The sequence below is a fragment of the Martes martes genome (genome assembly GCF_963455335.1).
Source record: "Martes martes genome assembly, chromosome: 18".
NCBI classification, from domain to species: domain Eukaryota; kingdom Metazoa; phylum Chordata; class Mammalia; order Carnivora; family Mustelidae; genus Martes; species Martes martes.
The window spans coordinates 22,299,388-22,326,654 of NC_137906.1; the positions used below are offsets into that span (position 1 = coordinate 22,299,388).

General features: G+C 44.7%; 1 protein-coding gene across 3 annotated transcripts in view; it reads left to right on the forward strand.

Moving 5' to 3' along the window:
- XPO6 (exportin 6) overlaps positions 1 to 27,267 on the forward strand; it is a 101,357-nt gene that overhangs the window by 40,137 nt on the left and 33,953 nt on the right. For 2 of the 3 annotated variants that reach the window (XM_080829978.1, XM_080829979.1), the window contains exons 5-9: positions 1,344 to 1,503; positions 3,367 to 3,444; positions 10,994 to 11,447; positions 14,744 to 14,870; positions 21,296 to 21,405. In XM_080829978.1, coding sequence (XP_080686104.1) covers positions 1,344 to 1,503; positions 3,367 to 3,444; positions 10,994 to 11,447; positions 14,744 to 14,870; positions 21,296 to 21,405 — 929 coding nt within the window. Of the gene's footprint in view, positions 1 to 1,343; positions 1,504 to 3,366; positions 3,450 to 10,993; positions 11,448 to 14,743; positions 14,871 to 21,295; positions 21,406 to 27,267 lie in introns of those variants that run through there. The other variant, XM_080829980.1, reaches the window with a different exon arrangement.

Sequence of the window (27,267 nt, forward strand, 5' to 3'; positions counted from 1 at the left end):
TTCACGTCATGCTGCTCCTGAGGGCAGTTGAATTTATCCTGAGTTCTGCCCGTGAAGGCATTTCCTGCTCTTGGGGATGAGCTCTGTTTGCAAAAGAAAGGCAAGTGCCCTGTGCTGCTGCAAGTGGAGGAGAGGTGTTCTGTTCCTCCGCAGTTCCTGTGCCCTCCGCCTCCCTCATTTTGTAGATTGAATAAACAAACAATTTATCGTTCTGGTTAAAGAAGTTGGTCAAGTGTTCCTTAGTCGTTTGCCCTTTTAAGATTTTATTGGGGCGCCTGGGTGGCTCAGTGGGTTAAAGCCGCTGCCTTCGGCTCAGGTCATGATCCCAGCGTCCTGGGATCGAGCCCCGCATCAGGCTCTCTGCTCAGCGGGGAGCCTGCTTCCTCCCTTCTCTCTCTGCCTGCCTCTATGCCTACTTGTGATCTGTCTGTCAAATAAATAAATAAAATCTTTAAAAAAAATAAATAAAAAGATTTTATTTATTTGACAGAGATCACAAGTAGGCAGAGAGGCTGGCAGAGAGAGAGAGAGGAGGAAGCAGGCTCCCCTCTGAGCAGAGAGCCCGATGCGGGGATCCCAGACCTTGAGATCATGACCTGAGCCAAAGGCAGAGGCTTTAACCCACTGAGCCACCCAGGCACCCCCGTGTGCCCTTTTTTAGAGTGTAGCCTGTAAGTCCACAGAATTTTAGTGGCAGCTTGCTTTTACCATTTCTGGAAACTGAAAATTGACTGGTGAGTAATGCTTTGAATTTTGTGAAGTTGATTAGAAAGATCTAAGTAGTGTTAACGCTGTTGAAGGGCTACCTTTTTCTGTCTCTTGCTTAAGGTAGCTGTTAGAGCACAGTGAATATTGCAGGTGATAGGAGGAGTAAAATGTGCGACATAGGTATTTGTAAAATTATAACCGTTGTCGATGACGAAGTCATGGGTGAGTGATGTGTAGGCATGTTTCTGCTCTACCACATGCTTAACCTCGAACTTCCATGAAGCAGGCAAAGCTTGGAAATGGAGATATCGCAAATTGGTTTACACATTTCTCTGTCACTATTACATCAATCTGGGCAGAGTGACCAAGGCTCTGTTGGGAAGGTAGACGTGTAAAAAAATTGTCATGTTAGGTGTAAAAGAGCATTGTGTTCATGGTTAGAACCTTAGTCCTTTGAGATGAGAAGACACTTTCAATGGCTACAGAAGGGACTGAAATGGACTGCAGAGCCTTGAGTGATGTGGCCCGTGCCGGCGAGGCTCTACCATGGAGGGGCTGCTAGGTTTACTGTTTCCCCTGTCCTCCTGTACCCTCGTCGGCCGGACAGCCTGCTCAGAACTTCCTTTTGCCTGCAGTTGATCCAGTCCCCCGTGACAACCCCCCTCGGGCTGATCATGTTGAAGACGACGTCAGAAGAGCTGGCTTGTCCCCGTGAGGACCTCAGCGTGGCTCGGAAGGAGGAGCTGCGGAAGCTGCTGCTGGACCAGGTGCAGGCCGTGCTCGGGCTGCTGACAGGTGAGCAGTGTGGCGCTGGCACTCTGCTTTCTCGAGCAGTCGCTCTAGTTGTGACTGTGGTGGAGCCGAAAAACAGAACACGGCGTGGGCTGCCCTTGCCGGGCGCGGTGTCCGGCCCGCGGTAGGACCTCTGAATGTGCTGGTGACCTTCCTTTACTGTCTTTATGGATTGGCCCGCCAGTCACATCAGGGATGCGATTGAAATGCCACGCGCTGCCTTCTCAGGAAGGTGGGTGGCAAGCACCTTATTAAAAAGGATTTGAATTTAAGATCAGAAGAAGCCAGAGGAGAGGAGGATGGGAAAGTTACAAATTTTGTGCCGTGAAGGAAGACCAGGTGTAGCATCAGCACGAGGTGTGCTAGGCTGTAGTTGTAAGTAGTGTTTTCTTCATCATCTTGTCTGTTTTATCAGAGCCTCGTGATGGCGTGTGGGGAGTAGGGTTAAACAGAAAGCAAAAGCAAACCACAGAAGGGGGCGGAAGGTGGGGTGAGGGTGGAGTGCGGTGGCCCTGCATGGCCGGGCTGCTCTTGAGGAGGCGCAGGTGCAGCCCGGGGCCCTTGAGTGCGGAAGAAGGCCTAGGCTTGCTGCTTGAAGGGGTGTTGTAGTGGAAAAAACCTTTTTATCTCTACTTCCTCTACCTGGCTTTCCTCTTGGATGTCTAGGAACTTTTTTCTTTTTTAGGGGTTACAGAAGCGCATGACATGCAGTGGGCACTTAAAATTGGTGAGGAAAGCTTGATCAAAAGTAAACTTGTCATTTGCCCCCTGTCCTTCCCCACATTCCTAGGGGGAGCCCATACCTCAGAGTATTTCATTCAGAGCACATTCTCTGATGCCCCAACTAGAGGTCATATTTCTGCACTCAAGGACCATGTCTGATACCTCTGTGTCCTACTGCGCAGACATTCAAATGTTTAAAATTGGGATTAGTTCACACAGCACAAAATCCACCTGTTTACAGTGTTACACTCAGTGGTTTTTAATATATTCATAAGGTTGCACAACAATCATACCATCTAATTCCAGAACATTTTCCTTACCACCCTTCCCCCCGCTCAAGCCCCTGGCAGCCACTTATCTTTCTGTCTCTATGGATATTCCTAATTGGCCTTTTCATTAAAAAAAAAATCATACAATATGTGGCCTTTTGTGTCTGGCTTCTTTTTCATAGTGTGATACTTCAAGGTTCACCTGTATTATAATACTAAATATTTTGAAAACACATTATTTTCAAAAGCATTTACGCTCCATCATCTTAGGTGGTAGGTTCTGTAAAAAGATACAGAGAGGAGTAAAATGCAGTCTCTGCCTCTAATATGGAGTACTAGAGAGCACTAGGGTACTAGGGGGGAAAGACAGACAGCTAAAACGGGTGTGTCAGGAGTTACATTAGAGGACAGGCAGAACTGAGCGGATAGAACTTTCTGGGAAAGATGACAGCTGGGTGTAACTCTGAGGGACAGATAGCAGCCATCAGTCTGGGGGGAAGGTCAGGTTTGGAGGGAAGGAGGAGAGCAGGGCAGAGGTTGGTGTGGAAGGAGTAGTGCACAGTTGAGCGTGTGCAGCTTGTGTGGAGGCAAGGCCGGATGGGCCAGCAGAGGCCTGAGGCCGAGTTCCTGTGGGATGGAGTCGTTGGCTGGGTGAGGAGCGTAACAGGAGTTGTGGCAGGTATTTGGGGCATGATAAATGGGGTTTGGACCATCCGAGCGGTGGTATCCAGGAATGTCCAGTTGGACATACGATGGAGAGAGGGGTGTTTAAATACTGATGTTTGATCAGAGATACAAGATCGTTCTTCTCAGTCTGATTTTCATAGGTTAGACTTCATTTCTCTCTTAAACTCCATTTCTCCTTTCTTGATAGGTATCTTGGAGACCGTATGGGACAAACACAGCGTCACTGCTGCCACCCCCCCGCCATCCCCGACCTCAGGAGAAAGTGGTATGGTCCGCCCACCACAGATGGTGTTCCTCTTTTTAAATGCAGTTTGGGGTCTCGATGGGGTAGTGATTGCTACCTATGCCAGATACAGATGCTGACTCTTCCTTGATCTATTTTTGGCCTTTCTGCCCGTGTGTTCTGAGGAGCTAGCTCTGCTTAGTTCTTTGTAAGTACCTGTGCTTTCTAAAACACTTTGAACACTCATGTTGTTTCTTCCTCACCTGTCAGAAAGATGACACCCCTGATCGTCTTCATCCACTCCATCCCCTTCAGTTTAGAGCTGGTGGCTGTCCCTTCTGGCTTGTTTTTTTCTCAGATTTCATGGTGTATTGCTCATGCTGGGGTTGGCATGTGCCCGTGGGCTTGACAGGTCTGCTGTGCAGGAGCTGGTTGGCTTCCTGAAGGAGGAGTGGGGAGGGGGAGGAAGAGAGGGTGTGGAGGGCCTTCTCCCCTATGGGACTCAGGGAAGATGAGATCAGCGTGCAGTAATCAGCATTGACTTTACATCAGTTCCGAATAATTTGGTCAAGCGTGGGCATGTTTGCAGGGTCACTAAGTCGTTTACTGGTGGCTCATTATCCACAATTACAGTAATACCTTTATCAAAAGTCAAAGTGCATTTTGCCTAAAAATGGCTACTTTCAAGGATAGATAGAAAGAAGAAATTGTGTCTGAGCAGACACTTTTAATTTCTGAATGCTTGTGTTTACACTGAATGATCACAGATGCTTTTTAAGTAGAGTATGTCCTGTGGGTTGTACACACTTCGTCCTTTCCTGTTAAGGTTGGTGGGGCTGATGAGAACGATTTCCCCATCTTTCTCCTTTACCCCAGGAAACGGGCTGTTGAAATCAGAAACCTCCAAGCCTGCGCTGTTTCATGTAGCCTGTTGTTGTTAACAAGCGGAAGTTCAGATTCTTGCAGAGCTGCTGTGGAGCTGAAAATACAGCGTGACGTTTTGAGGACAGCTCATAGTATACTAATTTATTCCGGGTTCCATTTATCGTACTTGGATTAAGAACTGTTAGAGAGTCATTTGTTAGACTTGTTAGATTCAACACTTTCAGTTTGAGAGTGTACTAAAAGCCGACAGGGATTTGAACTTTATTTGTACTTGGTAGCAGACTTTCATTTTCTACATGGATATTTGCGATGACTTAGCAGATCTACATTTTGCAATACCTGATGATTGAAGAAAAAAATTGCAGATGAGGCAGAGCTTTGATTTTTATGAGCTCACGCTCTGGAATCTCCTGCAGTCTGGCTGATCTTAAAATGTGTCATTTCATTTAAACACTAGTTTGCAAAGAGTAGTTCTGTTGGATTGGATTTGGTTTTAGGTGAGTGAATACTGGCTTAACGTCCAGTATGGAGTTACCGCAGTTTGCTCTAATAAAACTTGTTTCCCAGAGATCATTTTCCAGTGCCAAAGGCTGTGTGTTTTAGTTGGCTTCGTTCAGCTGCATGTGCTGAGCAAACTCCGTTTCTGCTTTGATGGAGGCCAGGTTGGGGAAGATCAGATAATACAAATCCAAAATAGATGTCTGCCTCTCTTCTGCGCTGCTCAGGTTTTGTTGGTGAGGTGGGGTGAAACACAGTGTGAACGGACTTGACATTTCCATACAAACAAAACCTGAAAGTGTGGTGTGTACTTCTTGAAAATTGCCTCTTAGGCACCATTAAAGCATTTTTGAAGTCCTGAATTCTAGTATTTGAGAAAAGGCAAAATAAATGGAGACTGTTGGGGGCCTGGGAAGTGAAGTAGGCTTTTAAGCTGGCGCACTTCTTAAAAAACAATAGGCTTACATGTTCACATGATACGCCTTTTTTCTCTTTCTGACAGTTGCAAGCAAAGCTGTCAGGTCCTGTTCCATTATTTAGACAGTGCTGATGATTTAATTAACATTTATTTTCGTGGTTTTGCTCAACTGCCTCTGCGCACTGAAGACGCCAAGTGAAGCAGGAGAGCTTGTAGGAGGTTGTTTAACTCTAGTGACCGTGAGCTCACTGTTGTGGACGAAGATCTTAGTGGGGACAGGAAACCCAGTGAGTAAACCAGATACTCAGTCCACTCCCTAACCCCGGTCAGCACTCTGCCCGCCTCTCTCCGCCCTGTCCGAGTCCCCATGCAGCTCTCTGGCAGCCCCGTGGCTTGTGGTGTTTTTTTCCTCATATGCTTTCTGGTAACATCGTTTTTGGTCTGATCTCTTTCAAAGAACAAAGCCCAGGAACTAGTCCCTGCAACGGCCACTCTAACATTCTGGATGTAGAAAAAGCTTTGAAGTGCGCTTGTGGTCTGCTTCTCAGAATACTTCCTCAAATTGTTGCCTTATCTTCTAAACTTGCCTCACTAGACCAGAATCCTGTGAAATAGATGATGGTTTTATCTTTCGTTTACAAACGAGGAAACTGGCTCATGGGGGGCGGAGTCCCAGTGCTGGTGTCAGAGCAGGGACGGAAACCCTTCTGAGCCTAGGTGCGTGACCTTTGCCCCAAGTTTGCTTTCTCCACCACTCTCCCTGCATCTGCCCGCCTCCTCCTGCCCCTGGTTTTGAGCCCGGGCTCTGCCACGTGTTCTCTCTGCCTTCCCTGACCGCTGGCCTCCTGGGCTGTGAAAGGAGAGGAGGGGTCCTCTGAGGACTGAATGGGGGAAGCCGTGGCCATGCCCTCTGCACGTTGGGGCTGTGGCTTCCTGCTGCACAGGGGCAGCTTTGGCCCTCTTCCTTCCTTAGACTCCTCTCGTCCTCACCTCTTTTTGCCTGGACGAGTGCGGGGGCAGGGAGGAAGCAGTGAACAAAACGAAATGGTGTAAATAACTGAGATTCTGAGTTTGCTCTTGTTCTGCGGTGGAACTCGAGATGCTGTCTTTCCTGTCTCCGTGGCACATTCTGTCGAGTTTGGGTCTGTATGTATCCTGGCACTGGCAGGTTTCCGGGGAGCTGATTGATGGAGAGTAGTTTATACCTTTCTGTTTTCTCCTGGACTTTGCAAATTGCAGATCTTTATGTGCTTGGCGAATCTTTTCACATTTCCCCTTATAAGCCATGAGTAGGAAAATGGGGCTGGGGAGGGCCACTCCACTCCCGTGAGCTCATTGTCTCCCTTAGACTACTTGAATGGAGTTTCTCCCCATTCTGCTGGACTGAGGCTACAGTGAGATCCCTGGTTGTCATTTGGGACAATTTTTGCCCTGTAGGGGCTATTTGGCGACACGGAGAAATAATTTGGCTAACGTAATGACAGGAGAAGGTACTACTGGCATCTCGTAAGTGGAAGCCATTGGTGCTGCTAAGTGTCCCACGAAGCGCAGGACAATGAAGAAGTCATTATCCTGGCCAGATGTCGGTTTGTAAATGTAGAACTGAATAGAAAACATGAAATTTTAATAATTGAAAAAGTCAAAAAGCCAAAGGGATCTTTGCACGAATGCTTAACCCGTCGGGGTGGCTTCCAGTTGAGTAAATGCACTGGAGTTGTCCGTGACCTCTTGGCAGGGCTTGCGTACTCTGCCGGAGCCTGGCCCAGTTCAGAGCAGCTGAAGTTGTCCTCGGGCTTTATAATCCAGGCGTGGCCTCCTGCAGAGGTAGCTTGTTCCAGCTTGCTCAGGTTTGCATTGGAAAGCTGCAGCGTGAAGCAGAGTTGCTCTGTTCTGTGGGAATTCCTTCCCACTTTGATTAAAATACAATTTGTGAAAAACTCTTTGTAACCTACTAAAAGACTGGAACATTTAAAGTTGAGTAAAATCATTTTCTTCGAGAACAGTCTTCAGAGATTCTTGTTTTGAGGGGAGAAAAATAATAGGTCATCTTATCCGCTTCAATAGTTTTTACGTTTGCGTCACCCCAGTCACCTTTTGTCCTTGTGCCCGTCTGTATCTTTGTGAAGTTGTGGTCATGGCCTACATGCTGTTTTACTCAGGACTTCGGACCATGCTTATTTTTCTGCATTTAAATATTAGCTCTCTTCCAGATCACTTTTCCTGGTTGCATGGTCTTTCTAGTTAACCTGCTTTCTGGAAAGAAGCGTAGGCTTAGGGGACAGACCTCAGTTTCCGTTTCAGCTCTACTTACTAGCTGAGGAACATGGGGGAAATGCTTAATGTGTGTGTGTGTCTGTATCTTAATTATTCTAACAATTTTTAAATGCGGGTAATAATACCTACCTCAGAGCGGTGAGCATGAAGTGAGAATATGTAAAGTGCTTAGTGTAGCACTGTGCGTGTAGTAATAGCACATTGGATGGGAGCTGTTCGCCACGTAATTATTATTGTTGTTTTGCTTCCCCCCTCTAACCCCCGCCCTAGCAATCCTACCCTGGAAAAATTCTTCTGAGCTAAAGAGTAGGGACAACTTTTTTGTTTTGTTTTCATTTCTAAAGCCACAATTTATTTCTACTTAAAAATGTTGAAGAGACTTTAAATAGGTATCGGGGCCCAGAAATGTCCAGGTTTAATAGAAGATCATACTGAGATGGTGTCTGTTCGTTTCTCCTTTGCTGAAGCCTCCATTTAATCCTGGTTAATTCTCTACCCCGATAATTCTTCTAGTTGGGTAGTGGTGAATTGTCTGATTCCATCATCTTCTGTAAGTGGTCCCCGGTTCATGAACAATGAGAAGAGCAATACCAGAAACTGTCACTTGCCGTTGAATGAGAGAATGTTGCATATGACTCCATATGACTCAGGTGGACAGCCACCACAGCCATTTGAAGATCACCTTATTGGGGTGCCCGGGTGGCTCAGTGGGTTAAAGCCTCTGCCTTCACTGCTCAGGTAGTGATCCCAGGGTCCTGGGATTGAGCCCCGCATTGGGCTCTCTGCTCAGCAGGGAACCTGCTTCCCTTCCTCTCTCTCTGCCTGCCTCTCTGCCTACTTGTGATCTCTGCCTATCAAATAAATAAATAAAATCTTAAAAAAAAATCACCTTATTAATCTTATAACAAATTGGATAAATATGTGCAGATTGTACTTGAACATCCTTTTTGCGTTATTCTTTGAAACCAGGTTCTCTGGTTATCAGCGTGGGCAGCTGAGATCATGATGAGTCTCATCCAGTATTAAATCAGCTCCTTCAGGGCACCTGGGGGCTCCGTCGGTTACGTGTCTGACTCGGCTCAGGTCATGATTTCATGGGCTGTGGGATTGAGCCCATGTGGGCTCTTCTGTGCTCAGTGGGGAGTCTGCTTGAAGATTCACCCTGTCTCTTCCTCTCAAATAAATAAATAAATAAATAAATAAAATCTTAAAAAAAAAAATGTAGCTCTTTCAGAACAGAAGCCAGGAAACACCTCATAAGATGCCACGGGACAGCTTTCTAATTTACTTTTAATGGTAGAAATTAAACCCCTTATTAATAAATCACAAATCCTCATTTTAATGGCCGAGGAGATGAAGCTGAGAAAGGTTAACTAATCTGTTCGTGTTCGTCATGTAAGGCAGGAGTTGGCAATAGATCTGGGGGCCCTGGAGGTCCTGCAAGCCCTTTCAGGGGTCCCAAAGTTCAAATACATGTCCATAAAAATACTAGGATGTTGTTTGTCATTTTTGCTCATTCTCTCATGAGCATGCTGAATAAAACTCATTCAGATCCCACATTGCAATTAACCTTTAAGAGATGACTACTAGTAGAATTTTTATATCATATTAAGGAACAGCTGCAGTCACCTAGGAAGGCCACAGAAGTGCTTCCGTCCTTGTCAGTTTCATATCTGCATGAAGCCGTTGTCTTCATATACTTCAGCGAAAACAGCATATTGCAACAGAATGAAGCAGATGAGAGAGTCTGTCTTCTTTTAAGCTAGACAGACATTACAGAGATTTCCAAAAATGTACAAACAGTGCTACTCTTCCCACTTATTTTTTTGGCGGCAAAATACATTTTCTTCATTTAAGAATATTTTATGCTACCATGTAATGTGTTTAAGTGAAAATTTAAAAATCTGAAGTATTCAAAAACTTCAGTTTTAATTTCTATGTGACGAATGTCAACAGAAATCACCTGCATAAAGAAGAGTTCTTTGGCAGCCTCAGTAAGTTTTAAGAGTATAAAGGGGTTCTAGGGCCAAAATGTTTGAGAACTGCCGCTGTAAAGCACAAAATACAGTGTATAAGTGTAGCCGGTATTCCCTCATCCAGAAATAACAGCATTCCAGTTGCCTCTTTATATGTAGTTACAGAGAGAGTAAGCTAAATAAAAAGACAAAGTGGCATCATATCCATTTTTATTTTTTCATTTTTAGTTTTTTTAGAGATTTTATTTTGAAGTAATCTCTATACCCAACATGTGGCTTGAACTCATGACCCTGAGACCAAGAGTCCCATACTCTTCTGACTGAGCCAGCCAGGTGCCCTCCGTTTTATTTTTTAATAAAAACAAATTGTAGTTTCACTTGAATTTAACGGGAAGTTTTAAAATGAAAGGAATAGCTTTTTCCACAAGGAATATTAGTTTGTAAAAGGTATTTCTAGGATTAAGAAAAAGAAGATGAAAACCCCAGTTTCTTACTACGTGTTTTAATTCTAGCCTATATATTTTGAGACTTCTTGCTTGTGAGAGAAGAGTCAGCCAGCACACCCTCTGAGATTTCCTCCATATGTTTAGTCTTTATTCTATATTTAATTCCGTGCTTGCTCTAGTCCCCTTGCCACAGCTGCTCCATTCCTTAATTCTTCGTTTTTATTTATTGCTTTATTTGTATGGTTTCACTCTTCACTCTCCTGCTTAAGAAGAGTTTGTGGGGTCGGGGTGGGGGGCCTGGGTGGCTCAGTTGGTTAAGTGTCTGCCTTTGGCTCAAATCCTGATCCCACTCCCTGCTCAGTGGGGATTCTGCTTCTTCCTCTGCTCCCCCCCACTCATGAGTAAGTAAAATCTTTAAAAAAGAAAGAAGAGTTTGTGGGCAATATATTATTTGAGTTTCTGTGTTTGAGAAGATTGTCTCTTCCTTTGTACTCAAAAGAGAATTTTGGGTTAAGTTATTCCTGCCCCAGCACTTGTGGACACAGTACCACTGTTGTCTGGCTTCTTGTGTGCTGTGGGGAAGTCTGAATGTGGGTTTTCTCCTTTGCGTATGTGGGGGTTTTTTGCCTACATTTCTTCTTTATTCCTTAATTAATTAATTAATTAATTAGACAGGGAGAGACTCAGCAAGAGGGAGAACACAAGCAGGGGGAGTGGGAGAGGGAGAAGCAGACTCCCCACTGATCAGGGAGCCTGATGTGGGACTCAGTCCCAGAACCCTGGGATCATGACTTGAGCTGAAGGCAGATGCTTAACTGACTGAGCCACTCAGGTGCCCTACACTGATAAATTAATAAAAAAGAACTGTGATGAATTCTGCTTATAAACAAATTATATGTTTTCGTGAAAAATACATTCTCCAAAGCAAAAATTCACTGAGCCCTGGGAAGTAAGAGTAGCTTTATTTTACATTTTTATGGATCTCTTTAATATGGAGCTTAACGAAAGATGGCTTTTGCTTTCTCTCTGTTGTAGGTAAATTGGTTTGTAAGAAACTCGATAGTGTGTGTGTTAAGAGCTCTTTGTATTTCCAGGTGACTTACTGAGTAACCTGTTGCAGAGTCCTAGTTCAGCCAAACTGTTGAATCAGCCAATCCCCATCCTTGATGTGGAGAGTGAGTATATCTGTTCCCTGGCCTTGGAGTGCCTGGCCCATCTCTTCAGTTGGATTCCTCTGTCTGCCAGCATCACCCCATCCCTCCTAACCACCATCTTCCACTTTGCGCGCTTTGGCTGTGACATCCGGGCCAGAAAGATGGCATCAGTTAACGGCAGCAGCCAGAACTGTGTGTTGGGTCAGGAACGCGGCCGGCTTGGGGTCCTGGCCATGTCCTGCATCAATGAACTCATGTCCAAGAACTGTGTGCCTATGGAATTCGAGGAGTATTTACTACGTATGTTCCAGCAGACTTTCTACCTCCTGCAGAAAATCACCAAGGATAACAATGCTCACACGGTGAAGAGCAGGCTGGAAGAACTCGATGAGAGGTAATGAAAACAAGTGTGGAGTCGGCAGTGTCCTCAGAAGGGCCGCGACTGTTTATCACGCTGTGCTGCATAGTGTCTGTAATCCTCTTTGGTTTCAGAGTGTGGGGCTCCTGACGAGGAACAGACAGGTAGGTGTCTGCCAGTAAGTCTGAGCTTAGCCGGAAGGGCTAGGGTGGCTAGGGGGATGAGACGAGCCGGGAAGGTGACTGTGAACTGTGTAGGTGTGTTGTCTTTTCCCCCTCTGCCTCCTGTCCTCCCTTCTGCACCCTCCGCCCCGCCCCATCCTCAAGATTCGCCTGCAGGTCTCAGGTGGCGCAGGAGCCAAGTCTGCTGCTCGTGCGTAGCCAGGAACGTGAGAGGAGGCCATGGAGGTACAGGAGCTCTAATCCTCCCTTTTCACTTGATGTTGCCCATCAGTTTTTACTATTTGACTTCTCCCAAGTGAAATCGTGCGGTGCAGAGAGGAATGGTGTTACTGGGAGCTTCCCGCAGGGGGCACACTTGCATCCATAGAGAGGGGTGTGAATAAGGGCATGTGTTAACTTAGCACACACTTGGGTTTCTTCGTTCCCTCCACTTGAGTGGAGCCGAAAACGACCTTGCTTTTCTTTCCTAAGTACTCCAAAAGATAACCCATCACGGTTCCCTGAGGCATCGTCCTCTGGATGATGTCATTTGTCTGTCCTACACCTTTCAGTGATGCGATGCTACCACTGTGTACCAGAAAGAGGGGAAATTGGGAATTTATATTAAAAGCATCATATTGACTGTTCAGAAACATCCAGGTGGATAAATCGTATTGAGTTAGAAAATATTTATAGATTGCCAGGCAGCAAATGTTCATATTTTAATCCATTTTCCTTGGCTTGTTTTTTGTTCTTAAGCTACACAGAGTTAAGGTATTTTCCTTTTTCTTAGAGTAAATAGCAGAATATAAAGTCAAGTGCTTAAAGACCACCTTAGTGCTTTTTAAATTTAGCAATTTTATTAAGGGTTTTCTAAAGTTAAAAATGTGGATTCATAAGATTCTTTTGGTTTGGTTCCCTGTAAACAAGCTTCGTGTGAAATTTTCTTTGTATAATCACAAAAAAGCTCATGATCCCATATGGTGATTCGTTGATTTTATTTCTCATTATTTCGTAATTGCTTTCTCTATGAATGCAAAGGCATCAGTATGCAAACACACAATTTTATATACTTTCTAGCTTTGGTTGAGAAAGGCTGTATTTTCATATGTTAACAGAAAGTCCAGCTGCCCACACCAGCCGTCAGGTATCCGATGCTTTGAGTTTTACTTGTAGCACAATGTTCTTGATGGCTTGCATCGGGCAGTAGAGAAACATAGCACGGGTTGTCAATGTCATGCTTTTGTTATGTGTAATTTCTGTGCTTTTGGTTTTATGTTTTAATCCTGTGCTTCCTCTTAACCCTGAGAAAGCTGAGAGGTGCCCGGAAGCAGAAAGGTGACCTGAACAGTACTGTGTGCTTGCTCCCCGGCTCTTGGGCCCCTCAGTGCTAGTTCTAAACAGCCACGTCCGTTCTCAGCTGTTTAGGAGCTTCCGACCCAAGGCCTCTGCTCCTCTTCTCCTCTGGTGTCTGTTTCTAACTTTCCACTGCTCATTAGCACCTGTACCAGAAGGTGGGCAAGGGGAGGAAAATGAGGTGAAGTAAATCTAGAGTGTTGGCTTCCGAACGGCCCTTGTCTGTACGCGTCAAAAATGGGGCTGGAGGTTAAAATCGAGGCAGTGCACCCTTTCCCCAAGACTTCCCTTTACTTGATGGGTAGCAGGGAATTGAGCGTCTTCTGGTAATGGCTCTGGACAGCCACGGCAGAAGACGGCGTGACAAGCAGAGCGAGGCAGGAGGCGCCGCCTCTGGAGAATGCATGGGCCAAGGCATGGAGAGAAGTCTCCTCGCACCTGACTCTCTCTGAAAACTGTTGATTTGGATGCCTGACTGTGCTTCAAGGCCTTGGTCCCATGATCCACAGAGACAGCCTTTCTCCTTATGAGCAAATGAATGGTTTTCATTTTTGTTTTTTTAAGCTGCAAAGAAGCTTACACATTACATGTTAGCTCCTAGTGGCGGTGCGGAGGTCAGATAGGCGGGCGGGCCGCCTGCAGGGTGCTGGGTCCCAGGAGCAGTACGGGAAAGGACGTTGGATTTATGGGCCGATTTGCTCTTCCGAGGAGTAGTCTTTTGCTCTCCCGCCTTTATTATTGCACAATCCTTGCTTTAAAAAAAAAAGAAAAAAAAGCTTTTTGCAGTGGCGAGTGTCAGAATTGCCTGTGGCCAATAATTAATCTTTGACTAAGGCCTGTAGTGAATCTTTATCTTTGTTTATTGGTCTCTGAAATATGGTTTATGGAGGTATGTCCATCTCATTTTCTAATCACCTTTTGGTATCGAGGGGCTTATAATGACAGTTTCTGAAATGTGAGAGTGATGGTGTGCTGTGCGTTCAGTAACAGCAGTCTCTTATCCTTGCAGCTGCGACCCACACTCCTCTGGGCAATGACACTGTGAATACACATGAATGGGGGAGTCCCTGTGCTGTGAAAGGAAAGAGCACTGGCGTGGGAGTGGATGGGGGTCCCACTCTGCCGTGAGCTGGCTCAGCAACCTCGGGCGGGTCACTGTATCTTCCTGGGCCTCATCTGCCCAATGAAGCACCAGACTCAGTTGTCCCCGAGGCCTGTCCAGCTCGGGCAGCCCGCCTCCCTTATTTTTGCTATCACTTTCAGAGTAGACTGGGATGGACTTGTGTTTAATTAGCCACTGGGAGCCGGAGGGTGGGGGGAAGAACAAGCATCAGGTTGTAAGCCTGAATATACGTTAATTGGGTGCCATGCCTTTGGTCTAGTCTTATTTTGTTTTTGTTCTTAGCTCATTCATTTTAATATTTTGGCCTCCTAGCAAAGCCAGCCAGCCTTCCAGACTTGCCACATTGAAATGATGCACACACTCTGTCCATCGACTTTTTAGCACCGTTTCCTTTTACTTGAATTGGGCCATAACCTGAAGGGTTAGAAACTGTGACAGCGCTAGTTTATAGGATGCCTTAATGGATAGTGTCTGAGGATTAAAGTTGCTTTTCTGCTATGTTTCAGGTGGTAATGGAATGAAGGGTTGCCTGACCTGTAGGTAATTGTTGCAGGCCTTTATATTTTTAACTGAAAATATATTTTAAATCTGTATAGTTTTGTACTGAAAGAAATTTGGATTGAATTTGAATTTTCTTCTGAGGGGGTGGCTGGGGTTCCAATTGTCACCGTTCGTCTTCCTGTCTTACATAGCTACGTTGAGAAGTTCACTGACTTCCTGAGGCTCTTTGTGAGTGTCCACCTGCGAAGAATCGAGTCCTACTCCCAGTTCCCCGTGGTGGAGTTCTTGACACTTCTGTTCAAGTACACGTTTCATCAGGTAAAACACCAGAACTGCTCATCCTGCCCCCCCCCCCCAAAGTCTACTCTCTTGCTTTCAGGAGAAAGAGCCTCTTTATTTCTCAAACATTTATATGATGCTTACCTTGTGAAGATTGACACGTGTATCCTTTTTAACAATGCTTTGAGGTGGGTATTACTAACTGTCTCCATTTTCCAGATAAAGAAACTGAGGCACAAAGAGTAACTTGCTCAGGGTCATACGATCAGTAAGTGGTGGGGTCAGGGTTTGAACTCATAGAGTCTGTGTTCTTAACCATGTTTTGCTGGGGAAGCAAAAGATGCAGATAGTCTGAAATTAGGGCCTTTAGTTCTGTAACTGTCACTAAAACTTTCTACAAGGAGATTACAAGTAGTGAAGCTCTTAAGAGTGAAGTTTTGGTGGATCTGATTTTTGCCCCCATTCAACAGGTACTTTTTGAGCTTGTCTTGTATATCAGGGGTCAGGCACATAACCCTCACAAGCGAAGTCTGTGCCTTCATTGAGTTTACATTTTGTAACCCAGTGTCTTTTTATATATATGTGTGCGTGTGTCTGTATTTTAAAAGCTTTATTGAAGTAAAATTTACATCTTAACGAAATTCACCCATTGTAATCGTACAGTTCAGAGATGTTCAGTCAGTTCACAGACTTGTGCAGCCAGTTGGGCTGCAGACATTTCTGTCATACCCTATCCTGCATGTGCACATGCGTGCGTGTGTGTGTATGTGATTTATTTCTTAATTCCAGTAGACTTAGTGCACAGCGTTAATTAGTTTCAAGTGTACAGTGTAGTGATTCAGCAGTTCTATACCGCACTCAGAGCTCATCCTTTTGTGTCTCTAGAATAAGGTTTTTTTCTCAAAGTGTCACACACAGAGAAGTGCACAGATCATACATGGACGGCTTGATGAATTTTCCCCAACAAACAAATCCATGTCACCACCACCTCAATCAGGAAATAGAACATTACTGCCAGCCAGCACCCCCCTCCCGCCCGTATCCCTTCCCAATCACTTCCCCTTCCCTTCTCCCTGTATGTTATCCAGCTCTGCCTTCATGTCCCATTTCGTTTTGCCTGTTCGAGCTCTTTTCTAAACGGAAGTATCCAGTATGTATTTGTTCTGTCTGGCCTTTACAGTCAGTGTCCGCTGGTGAGCTTCGCCTGTGTTGTGTGGGGCCGTAGTTTGCCCTCATTGCTTTATAGTAAGTCATTATCTGCAAGTCCATTCCACAGCTGATTTGGGCTGCATTTGGGTTTTTGGTGATCATGAGTGGTGTTGCTGTGGATGTTCTCATGCATGCTTTTGGATGTCCTTCTCCATGAAGCTCTTTCTGTTGGTGTATCCTGGTGATGACATTATTGGGTCAGTGAGGGCATGTGATTTTATAAGTAGATGGTTTGGGTAGTTTATTTTTTTATTTTATTTTTTAAGATTTTATTTATTTATTTGACAGAGAGAGACATGGTGAGAGAGAGAATATTAGCAGGGGGAGTAGGAGAGGGAGAAGCAGACTTCCCAATGAGCAGGGAGCCCGATGTGGGGCTCGATCCCAGGACCCTGGGATCATGACCTGAGCGGAAGGCAGACCCTTAATGACTGAGCCACTCAGGCACCCCTGTTTTGGTAGTTCAAACCACTAATGTTGTAGCTTAAATGAGGCTGGAATAGAGACACGGGCCTAGGCTGGGACGGGTGTGTGTATGTGGTTGAGGGTACAGTGGTGAGCTAGGTTTCCTTGGGGCACATAAAATTAAGCACCCCCAGTGGGTAAGGGTGACCTGTTCCTGGGAGCAGTGGGGAGGGTGCAGGTGGAGGAGGACCTGGGTTGAGGATGTGTCAAGATGTCTGGTAGAGGGGCTGGTGGGCGCAGAGCTAGAATGGCAGCACGCTGAGCTCACCAGGCCTGAGAAGGAATGGAGGAGGTGACGAGATGGGGGAGGGGTGAGGAGGTAGGCCAGAAGCACTCGAGGTGGGAACAATTTGAGACGGATCCAGAGAGATGCACCTGGGGGGCCAGGAAGAAAGGATTTGGTGGACACCTTAGAGTAAGTGTAGCAGATAAAAGACGCGAGGAGCCAGTGCAGAGGTCAGGAAGAAGGGGTTTATTTGGGAAAATCGAATAAAATGTTTTGCTCTTTTGCTCTGTGTGTGAAGTTTTCTATCTGCCTTTTAAGCTAAAAAGCTTAATTAATTAATTTAATTAATTAATTTAATATTTAGAAAGCTAAATAGAAGTGTGGTTTTGTTTTTTTTTTAAGATTTTTTTTATTTATTGGCAGAAAGAGAGAGAAAGTGTGTGTGCATGAGCAGGGGGAGGGGCAGAGGAAGAAGAAGCAGGCTCCCCGCTGAGCATGGAGCCCAACGTGGGGCTCAATCCCAGGACCTTGAGATCATGACCTGAGCCGAAGGCAGACGCTTAACCGACTGAGCCAGCCAGGCGCCCCTAATAGAAGTTTTAAAGTATGCAGCTCTTATACCTGCTTCTTTGGACCTGAACCCAACAAACAGTTCTGTGTTTGAGCTCTGGTTATTTCTATGAGGTCTGTGTCCTTGGACCAGTCTTCTTAATTTCCTTAGATTTAGTTTCCTCACCTAAGGAGATGGACTATGGTGGGCACCTTCACAGTCTGTCCCAGTGTTCATCACCTGTGGTCCCCTCTCTAGAATCCCATGTGTTCGTTTTCTGTTGAACTCCTAGTGGAATTATGTATTTATATGTGTTATATTTGTATACTGGGAAAAGAAATGGCTATGGTCATGAAGCAAACAATAGGCTTCTTTCTTCCTCCGTTAACTGAGGTCACTGTTCTCTCTCGGCCTCCTGTATGAGGACCTTCCTTTCTGGGCGCAGGCTCCTGGGCTGTGGGAGTCAGTGTCCTTTGGGGTCCAGGCAGAAGCAGATTTGAGCATTGGGCTGAAGAGCAAGAAGCTGGAAGGTGATCTGTGCTGTTCACTTCTGGCTGGGCTGCCCTTGCCTGCAGAGGCAGAGTGAAAAAAGATGGCAGAGTGCGCTCCAGGGTCAGGAGCTGGTGGGAGCAGGGGAGTTCTTTGGGGTAAGATTTCAGAGTAAGAAGTGACGTGCTCTCAAGAAAGAGCTTTAAGTTCTCATCTGTTCATTAAAAGTGTGATTTTAATTTATCATAATTATCTGTGGAGTGGGAACACATTCTTTCCTCTTGTCTAGAGGCTTATGAGTGTACTCAAGTGTTTTCTGCCTTTTGTTTCTAAAATTCCTAAGGGGTGCCTGGCCCGCTCAGCAGTAGAGCCTCCGAAGCTTCATCTCAGGGTCGTGAGTTCCGGGAGCCCCATGTTGGGTATAGAATCCGTACGAAATTTTAGTACTGGTTACCGTTTGCTGAAAGAATAATAATGAGACAAAGATGATACCATCTTTCGTTAACTCTTTCCTCTCTTTTGTTTCTTTTCCTCCATTTTTTTTCACCAAAGTGTCCTGCGTAGTGCCTCCAGCCCCTGCAGGCATTGACCTCCACCATTGCTCTCCTCGCTGTCCCTAGAAGTATCTGATTTCTGTCTTCCTGCTCCATCTCTTACCACATCGTCACCAGGTCCTTCTTGGTCTTGCATTTTCACCTGTCAGCCGTACCTGCCTGTCGTCCTTACAACAGTGCCTGGGGTAGTGTGGCACCGGGGACAGGGCTCGGGATCAGGAGGCTTAAGTTCCACATCCTAGTTCTCTTTCTGTTCCTTATCTTGTCACCTTGGGAAGAAGAAAAACATTTGTCCACTTTCCTGGGCTGTTGTGATCAGAAAGACCAATACACTGTGACGTGCTTGGAGAAGGGAGGCGTCGCTAAATTCTTGAAGGAACTTGTCAGGCTCTTTAGTGATCAGTCAGCCCTGGAGTGTGAAAAATAAATCTGAGTACAGATACTTTTTTTTTTTTTTAAAGATTTTATTTATTTATTTGACATAGAGAGAGAGAGATCACAAGTAGGCAGAGCAGCAGGCAGAAATAGAGGGGGAAGTAGGCTCCCTGCTGAGCAGAGAGCCTGGCTCGATCCCAGGGCCCTGGGGCCATGACCTGAGCCAAAGGCAGAGACTTAACCCTCTGAGCCACCCAGGCGCCCCTAGATAGATTTTTAAAATGGGTCTCTGAGGGTTCTGAAACGTTGGATGACTCCAAAAGTGCGGCCAGCCTGTCATCTTTATGAGCTTAATCATCTGTACCCACAGCAGTTGTCAAAGGTGAGATTATGCACAGCGCACAAGGGCCTCACAGTGGGGCCTGCAGGTGGGGACGTGTTTCAGGTCCTACTGAGGGTGTACCTGCCCACCTTACTTTCTGGTCTTGAGCCACATGGTAATTTCTCAATTCAGAGGCATGGGGAGGACGTGTATAATTGTAGTATATAATATATATATATAATATATTCTATATATATAATATATAATATACTAATTGACATGACCATAAACCTTGGGTTTGTGTGGTGACTTTTCCCAAAAGCACTTCCGTATGCATATGATCAGTTATGTTCTGTGGAGGGAGAGGTGGGTGTTTTCAGATCAAGGAGGGACAACTGTGTGCCACCTACAGGAAGCTCAGCGAGTCGCAGCTAGAAAAGATTCCATCTCCTGTCTACAAGCCGCCCATACTGTTTCCACCTGGCTTATTGTTTTCTCCCCTCATTCTTCTGGCTCCTTTGGTGTCGTGGACATCCTGGCTTTTGCAGAGGATGAAGTGGAGACAGGAAATAGTCATTTTGTCTTCTGAGGACGGCCCTGTCAGTGGTCCTTACTAAGCTGTGCATTCCAGTTCCAGGGAGACACTGGGTTGTGAGGTTGGACTCTGCCTGCGTCTGTGCCCAAAAAAGTTAGTTTTTCTGTCTTGGACTCAGCCTGGGTACAGAACTTCCATCTCATGCTACCACCCAATGCGTAAATCCCACTTACGCCCTTGTAAGCCTCTGGATTTCCTTGTAGATCTGAAATGGAAGGAAACTGATCCTAGAAGATGATGGTATTATTTCTTTTCCTGTCTGATCCTGCCAGCAAACATGGGGCTCAGTGAAGTAATCACAAATAAAACCAAAGAGCTCTTGGAGGTAGCAAGAATTTGAGTGGATATAGAAGGGATTGGGGGTCACAAGTTGAAATCGAGTATGTGTGAGAAGGACTAGGTTTTGGAGAACATAGTGGATTTTTGCATGAAGTAGAATCTCAAGGCTCTTAAGAAATTGGAGCATGAGGACCTTTGCAAAGACTCACGCTTTTCTTCCCTCCTCACTTTGTCTTTATCAACACCTGGTTAGAGATTGCTATGAGCCTGTTGGACACCGCTCCTTCTGCAGAGGAGATAACGCCTGAGGGTCAGAATGAAGCTCATTTTCAGTCTGTTCTGTAGGAAGACTGCAAATGTTACTTTCCTAACCTTCAGATGTATAAACTTGGCACCTTTGGAGCCACTGGGTTTTTGGTTTTTTTTTTTTAAATTATGTTAGTCATCATACAGTACTTCATTAGTTTTTGGTGTAGTGTTCCATGATTCACTGTTTGCATATAATATCCAGTGTTCCATGCAATACATGCCTGCCTTAATACCCATCACTGGGCTAACCCATTCCCCCACCCTCTTGCCCTCGGAAACCCTCAGTTTGTTTCCTGGAGTTCATAGTCTCATGTTCCGTCTCCCACTCCGATTTCCCCCCCTTCATTTCCCCTTCCTTCTCCTAATGTCCTCCATGCTATTATTTATGTTCTGCATATAAGTGAAGCCATATGATGATTGTCTTTCTCTGCTTGACTTGTTTGGTTTTGTAGTTATATATAGTAGAAAGAGCATTGGCTGGGGGTAAAGGGACCTGCTTCTACCCTTGACCACAATAAAATGTCTCTGGATTTCAGTTTCTTTTTCTCTAAAACAGATTTGAATTGGATGATCTGTGAGAGCCACCCCCACCCCAATCGATCTCACATTTAAAGATTGGCATCTGCTCAGCTTATTTTGTAATTCAGTTTGTCCTGCATAGTCTCTCCCTAATGATGTGTTCATGACACCCTTGTCTTGTTAGGATCACTAGGTCTCAGTCTTGAAGACCATCTAAAATATGCCAGTTGTGGGGCACCCTGGGTGGCTCAGTCATTAAGTGTCTGCCTTTGGCTCAGGTCATGATCCCAGGGTCCTGAGATTGAGCCTCATATGGGGCTCCCTGCTCAGTGGGAAGCCTGCTTCTCCCTCTCCCACTCCCCCTGCTTGTGTTCCCTCTCTTGCTGTGTCTGTCTCTGTCAAATAAATAAATAAAGTCATTAAATAAAATATACCAGTTGTGGTTACAAGGAAGTGGAGGGAAGCTAGGCTTATGGTCGCACCATTCTGGTGGAAATAAGCACCGGTGGGTGTGTTTCTAAGAAGCAGTTGCATTAAGTAATTTCATTGTCTGGATTTCTTTTGCATCATAGCCTACTCATGAAGGTTACTTCTCTTGCTTGGATATCTGGACGCTCTTTTTGGACTATCTGACAAGTAAAATTAAAAGCCGTGTGGGAGACAAGGAAGCGGTTCTCAACAGGTAAACCCCAGAGACACTAGTAACTAGAAATAGACAGTTTTACCAGTTTTTCTTGCGGCCTGCAGGGGCAGCCATGCAGCAAGACCTCTTCAGTGAGGCTGGGGCATGTAAACTGGTTAGGTAGTTATGTCATTGTGCATTTTATATTTTTTTTCCCTTTAAATATCTTATTTTCTTAAAACATTTTTTCTGATTAAAAAAGTAATTTGTATTATTTATGTTTTAGGTGTGACAGTGTTTTCATGGGTTTGTTTTTAAATGGCCCTTATTTTAGAGATGAAAAACTGAAATATTTATTGGATGAAATAAGACATCTGTGATTTGCTTTAAAGTAATCCACTGAGAATAGAGGGAAAAGTGGGTTGGCCATGTGTTGATAATTGATGTTGACCTTTATTAATGCTAACTTGGGGTTCATTATATTCGTGGTCATTTTGTATATGTTTGAAAATTTCCTAAGCAAAGTAATAAAGGCTTGTGAAAAATAGGTATTTTAAAAAACTAGGAAAAGATAGGAAAATATAAAGAAAAGTTATCCATAATCCCACAGTCCAGCGAAAATTACTTTTGTACTTTTTATTGTATTTTTTAAAAAGAGTAAATGGGGAAATGTTTTTCCCTTCAGGTGTTTCTCAAGATCATTTTTCTTTTTTTTATTAATTATTTTTATTAACATATGTATTATTTGCCCCAGGGGTACAGGTCTGTGAATCGTCAGGCTTACACACTTCTCAGCACTCACCATTTCACATACCCTCCCCAATGTCCATAACCCAGCCACCCCATCCCTATCCCCTTCCCCCTAGCAACCCTCAGTTTGTTTTGTGAGATTAAGAATTTCTTATGGTTTGTCTCCCTCCCGATCCCATCTTGTTTCATTTTTTCCTTCCCTACCCCCCACAACCCTCCGCCCTGCCTCTCAAGGTCCTCATATCAGGGAGATCATATGATAATTGTCTTTCTCTGATTGACTTATTTTGCTCAGCATAATACCTTCTAGTTCTATCCACATCATTGCAAATGGCAAGATTTCATCTTTTTGATGGCTGCATAGTATTCCATTATAGATATATACACCACATCTTCTTTATCTGTTCATCTGTTGATGGACATCTAGGTTCTTTCCATAGTTTGGCCATTGTGGACATTGCTGCTATAAACATTCGGGTGCACGTGCCCCTTTGGATCACTGCACATGTATCTTTCGGGTAAATACCTAGTAGTGCAATTGCAGGGTCATAGGGTAGCTCTATTTTTAGTTTCTTAAGGAATCTCCACACTGTTTTAGTTTCTTAAGGAATCTCCACTCTGCATACAGAGTGGCTGCACGAGCTTGCATTCCCTCCAGCAGTGTAGGAGGGTTCCCCTCTCGCATCAAGATAATTTTTCTTGCAGGCAGAAAGTATATTTCCTGTACACTATAGTTAACTTATTTCAGAAATGAAATAATGAGCTAGTGTATCGAGAACGCTTGGCTTGTTATGAACACTTGCTCAGTCCATGGCATCTGTGGTTGGTGGTGGGATAGTGAACAGCCTTTCCCCAGAAGTGTGCCCGACGGAGGTGGTGAGGCAAATCCCCACCTGGGAAGAGGTCAGACTGGCCCTCTAAAACCCTTTGTATTGCTGAGGTTTTATGAGTTTTTAAAAATTCTAAACAGAGTATTTATATTCCAAGTTTAAACATTTGTACTTTTGTTCCCAAACTGTTATTTTTGTGATTGCACAACAGCTTCCATGTTGCTGTGGTGTCAGGTCAGATGTGCTTTATGGGGAGCACACTCATGTATCTGAGACTTCGTTACACAACAGTAGATCCTGTTTTGGTGAATTTGCCAACTCTAAGTAATAGTGTTTTTGAATGAGATTCTCAAAGAAAAGGTACATCTGCTTTATTCTCTATTTTGTATGCTGAACGGTTGTACTCTTTGGTTCTGGGACTGTGCCTGATTTTGCTATATTTAGTGGTAGATATTTCTCATCTCTCAGGCTTGTTGGAAGAATAAACTGAGGAAATGATTAATATGCAGGTGCTTTTTAAAGCACAGTACAAGTGTGTTTTAGGTGTGGAGAATACGGTTTCATTGAAAAAATATGTGATGGCAGATTATTAGTATTAAATATACGCTTGTGCACATTTTTGTACCAACAGAAAGAGTGCTGGTATAGAATTTTAATTCCTTTTCTGCTTTGTGGGAGCAGTGTTACTTTTGGTCAGGTTATATGCTGATCACATTTCCTGTTGCAAAATGAACATACTGACGTCTCTTGCAGGATGGTTAGGATTCAAGGAAATCATCTATATATAAAGTGCCTGGCCCAGTAGTTAGCCTATTTTTGGCACTTAGTCATTGATCACAGTGATGACCACAACTGTGATAAGTAGCAGAAGACATTGCTGCCCTTTGACCGTGCTGGTGACCATGGAGTTAAGGGATAGAGTCCTCCACCTGCACAAGTTGACCTGCCTGCCCACGCATCTGTCTTCTGATGTCACAGTTGTCGGGGATGAAGCCTGACCGCTTTAAACATTAGGAGTTTTTCTCATTGATCATTTGATCGTCATCCTAAGTGAGGCTTTCTAATTTTTAATGATTTTTTTTTAAACATACACTTAGAACACTTTTATGCCCTTGAAAAAACAAACAAAAAAACCCCAACCCTTCAAAGCCGGTCTGTGGTTTGCGAATAGTATATTGAATAGTAATCATCTCCCAGGGAACGGTTTGTTGATCAGACACTGCCTAGTGATCTAGCTTGCGGCTCCAAAGGCGGTATATAAGGTAGTCCCCTGAGGGGCACAAAGAAAATAGTTGAATTTTAATGTCTGTATTTTCCCTGTCACCTCTTACACTATACATTTGTGCAGGTGTGTGCTCAGCGTCCTTAGATGAAGGTTTTGAAATGTGGCAACCACTGTTGTAGGTTCTAAGAGACCCTGATATGTCAGACATGTGCAGTTCTGCAGAAGGGCTGATGAAGAGCCTTGGCTCGTGGTAATGACCCACTCATTTTAAAAAAGCACATAAGTGCGATCAGATGTTTTTCAGCTGATAAAACTCATCTGAAAGAAGGTGAGGTGCTTTTGGAATCACATTTGTGGCTTGAACCGGAATTTCAGAAGTAACTGATCTTGCAGGAACTAGTCAAGAATGTTTTCTTGGTGTCTTAAATGGGAAACGTGGGTGTGGTTAAGTTAGAGACAGCGCTCAGTTCCTGTCCCTTGTGGTCTTTTGGTTTTGCATCATTCATCACAACAAAGTGTTGTAGGCTTTGTAGGCTCTCCATTTAGAAGCACAAATGTACATGGATTTATTTTTGGACCTAGGAGCTTGGGAATTGGAGTGCTGCATGTTCCTCACTCAGTGAGAATGCTCCTGAGTTTCTTGATCAGAGCTGCTGGGGCTCATGTCCCACTGTCGGAGGAGTGTGTTCTGTAACACAACCTGCCCAGCAGAGCTGCTGCTGGAGTGCATGGTCCACATTGGCCGTTTTCACGTGGTGGTTTGCGAAGGCCTGAGGCTCAGTCTCCTTTTCCTGTGCTGTACTCCGGGGAGCGTTGTGTCTGCTTACAAGCTGTTGAAAAAGGGAAGTGAACTGGAGCGTGTTCAGTGCCTTGGCTGCCGGCAGGGGATAAGTGCTGGTTCTCTTCGTTCTCTTTCCCGCTCTCCCTTCTCTTTGAGCTTGTCACGGTGGGAGCAGCCACCTGTGTAGAAACTTATTTTTACAGGAAGATGAGGAAACCTGAAGGGAGTTAAGCAACCTAGAGTTACTGAGTCATGTCCTGTGATCCCCTTTGTCGTGAGAGTACTGGCAAGTCTCGGCCACAGACCAGCCAGGGCTTCTGAGTGACACTGGGCTGCACTGTAAACAAACATGGGCAAGCATGAGAAAACCTGCTCCCCTCTCTTTCCGGGTGGGTTTTTCTGCTTAACGAAAAGGAAGTGCCTTTGTGGCACGTGGCATTTTGAGACAGTTAATAAAAGGTGATAACTAGGTTTGTATCAGGGCTCCAGGAGTTTTCTAGGTCCTGTGAGGAGGAATTCATGCTGTTGTTCATGCTGTTGACGGCCGCAGGGAGCAAGTGAATGGGGTCTCAGTTACTGCATTGAGTTAAGAAAGCGGTCTAGGGTCCTGCCCCAGGCTTTGTAGTCACCTGACTTGGACTTTTGTCCTTTACTTGCCTGTGCATTTATTCATTTTTTGTTCATTTGTACTTATACTCATCGTTTACTGAACACCTGTGCAGTTGCTGCCGTTTTATTTAACTCAGATGGTGGGATGCTCAGGAATCACATTTGTGTCTCCAGCCACACAGGTCCTGTAGGTTTATCTCCACTGCGTGTTCAAGCTTGTCGTGCTGCAGATTGCCCTCTGACTACTGCTTTAGCTGCGCCCATCAGATTGTCCTGTGTTCCCTTTTCTTGTTTGCCAAAGAGATTTTGTGATTTCTCTTGGGGTTTTCTCTTTGTTGTTTAACTTCCAAATATCTGGAGGTTTCCCATCTATCTTCTTGTTACTATCTTCTGGTTACTATGGTCTGCAGACATAGTTCGTGTGATTTCAGTTCTTTTCAATTTGCTAAGGTTTGTTTTATAACAGTCTTCTTGGTGATTGTTCAGAGTGTGGCTGACAAGAGCATGTTTTCTGCTGTTGTTGGATGGGGTGTTCGGTAGATGTCGGTTAGGTCAGGTTGGTGGTGGGGTTCTGTGTGTCCTCTGTCATACTCTGTCCGTGACCAGGAGAGAGGCGAGCTCTCTGTGTATAATTGTGGGTTTATCCATGTCTCCTTTCAGCCCTATCATTTTTGCTTCATTTATTTTGGGACTCTTGTTAGTTTCACACAAATTTAGTTTCCCTTTTCAGTGTATTTATTGTTTTACGATATCTCTTTGCGGTTTCTAGAGCTTGCTCTCATATTACAGTATATTTGCTTTTCACATTAGCATTTCACCACTGCAAGTGTATGTAGGAACCTTGCTGCCACATACATCATTTCCCCTCCCTTCTTTGATGGAGGTTGCCACATTTTACATTTATATCCATGGAAAACCCCATCAGATGTTTTATTATTGCTTTCATCCATCATTAACATTTTAAAGATCTTAGGGGGAGAGGAGTAGTCTGGAAAATACTAGAGAAATGGTATTTACCCAGACACTTGTCAGTTCTCTTTCTTTTGTCCTTCATTCTTTAAGTTCCAGGTTTCCTTCTCGTGATCATTTACCTACTGTGTTGATCAGCTCACATAACAGAATACCACTGGCTGTTTTACAGGCCTTACCTCCAAATATAGTTACATGGGTGTTAGGGCTTCAACATAATAATTTCAAGTGGACCCAATTCAGTCCCTAGCACCTTCTATCTGAAAAACCTTATAGAGGATATTTACAATAGCTGCCTTAAAAGTCTTTGGTAATTCCAGTGTGCTGGCATCTCTAGGTTGGCTTCTGTTGATTGTCTTTCCCTTGATAAATGGTCAGTGCCTTCTCATTCTTTATATGTTTACTTGTATTCTGAATCCTTTTACCTGTTCATTCTACCAGCCTCGGGCATGGCTTCCGTCTCCACAGTCACTTTGTGGTCGGAGATGGATGCTGCATTTACAGACATCACACCACGATTCACATAGCAAGAATGAGAAGGGGAGATGTTGGACAAAAGATGCTCTTCCAGAGGCTCTGCCCACTGACTTCTCTTAATATGTCCTCAACCACTGCCATCTGCAAGGGAGGCTGGGAAATGTAGTCTTCCAGTTGGCTTCAGTGCCCAGTTGTTTAACTGAGGGAGAAAAGAAGAATGGGTATTGGGTAGACAACCAGAGTCTACCACACCTGTATGCTCTCCCTACCCTCATCAGACA